At 42.9% G+C, this 1,815-nt stretch overlaps 1 protein-coding gene across 1 annotated transcript; it reads left to right on the forward strand.

Moving 5' to 3' along the window:
* The first annotated feature begins 772 nt into the window (after window positions 1-772).
* LOC138312197 (uncharacterized) lies at window positions 773-1,420 on the forward strand. The gene has a single exon (XM_069253197.1). It carries the CDS (start codon window positions 773-775, stop codon window positions 1,418-1,420), a length of 648 nt encoding a protein of 215 aa, XP_069109298.1.
* The last annotated feature ends 395 nt before the right edge of the window (window positions 1,421-1,815 follow it).

The raw sequence follows: 1,815 nt of genomic DNA on the forward strand, positions 1-1,815 counted from the left end.
TTATTCCACCTCCTTGTGAAGAGACAAAGAAGCAACAACAACTCAGGTAAACTGCCACACCTCATCATTGATGACAAATACTTACAGGACACTGATGAAATATGTGCCGGATGGGCAAGATACTTCGAACATCTCAGTCAGCCTGAGGATAACAACCTATATGACAACCACTACCAGTCACAAATAGATGGTGATATCGAAGCTATCACTAATAACTGCAGAGAAGCCTCTAAGAAATCGTATACAGAGGAAGAGATCAGCAATCAGCAAGGTAGTTAGATCATTTGACCTCGGTAAGGCTTCTGACAAGGATGGTATAACAGCAGAACATCTAATATTTGCAGGAAGCGGCTTACTTGGTACCCTAGTCAAGCTATTCTCCAAGATACATGCAGAACAAAGTATCCAACAAGCGTTCAAATCAGGAATGATCACCCCGATAATCAAGAAGCAAGGGAAGCCACCTAACGATCCTAACTCGTATCGTAGAATCACTATCTCCAGTATTATAGGGAAGGTCTTCGAGAAACTGCATCTTGAACGAAATGCCCTAGTCATCAACACGCATCTCAGCAAGATGCAGAAAGGGTTCACCAAAGGAACATCCCCTAACAATGCAGCTCTACTCCTAACATAATGTATAGCCGAATGTACCGACTCTGACAACACACTTTATACAGCCTTTCTTGTTCTTTTTTCAAAAAGCTTTCGATATAGTCTGGCATAATTCCATGCTGAGACGGTTATACCAGTACGGCTTACATTCCACAGAATGGCTTCTGATGAAGGATTGGTACAACAACCCCAAGTCCTGTGTCAAATGGGAAGGATCTATCTCGGAATCATTTATGGAACGCAGGGTGTTCGACAGGGAGGATGCTGGTCACCGACAGCTTATAAAATGTTCATAAACCTACTTCTGGCTCTGCTGGAAATTAACGATCTGGAATGTAAAATAGGCTCAATACATGTAGGTACTCCTACTTGTGCAGATGATATTGTACTCCTGTGTGACGACCCTTGTGAACTACTGGTCATGCTGCACCTACAAGGAAACTTTGCAGCTAGAGAACGTTACAATCTTAACGACAAAAGTAAGATCATGATCTTCAATCAGCCGAAGAAGCGCCAGGATGAACTAGTAAACTTTGAATTTTACGACAAGCCACTAGAGGTAGTCTTCAACTACAAACATCTTGGTATCACACGTTCATCTGGCAGTAAAAACTCCCCAGAAGGTATCACCGATGTAAGAATACAGCTAGCAAGAAGGACCACCTACTCACTAATGGGTGCAGGGCTACATGGATACAGCAGAGTGAACCCCAAAGTCCTCATTAACCTGTGGAACACGTATGTTAGACCCAGGATGGTATATGGACTGGAAGCAGTGGTCCTCATCAAGAAAGACCAACTTTAACCGCTTTCATAAACAAACACTGAAGCACATCATGGGACTTACATCCTCCACAGCTGACTCAGCAGTGTACATACTATCAGGATAATTTCCTATTGAAGCATACATTGATAAACAAACACTCAACATGTTCGCCAGCATCATAAGAACAGACTCGCCTGAGAACCAAATTGCACGCATACAGCTGAGTATTAAGGATAACACATAAAGTAGCTGGTTTGTCCACATACAACATCTTACGGATAAATACAGTCTATCATCGGCAATTTATCTACTAGACATGTACATGTCTCGGTCAAAGGGACAGTGGCAGAGGACCATCAAAGCAGCGGTTAGCATCTACTGGAGACATGAAGTGGAAACTATGCGAAGGGAGGTCATCCGAGAAGTATCTACGC

The sequence above is a fragment of the Argopecten irradians genome, unplaced genomic scaffold, assembly GCF_041381155.1.
Source record: "Argopecten irradians isolate NY unplaced genomic scaffold, Ai_NY scaffold_0244, whole genome shotgun sequence".
Classification (NCBI taxonomy): Eukaryota; Metazoa; Mollusca; class Bivalvia; order Pectinida; family Pectinidae; genus Argopecten; species Argopecten irradians.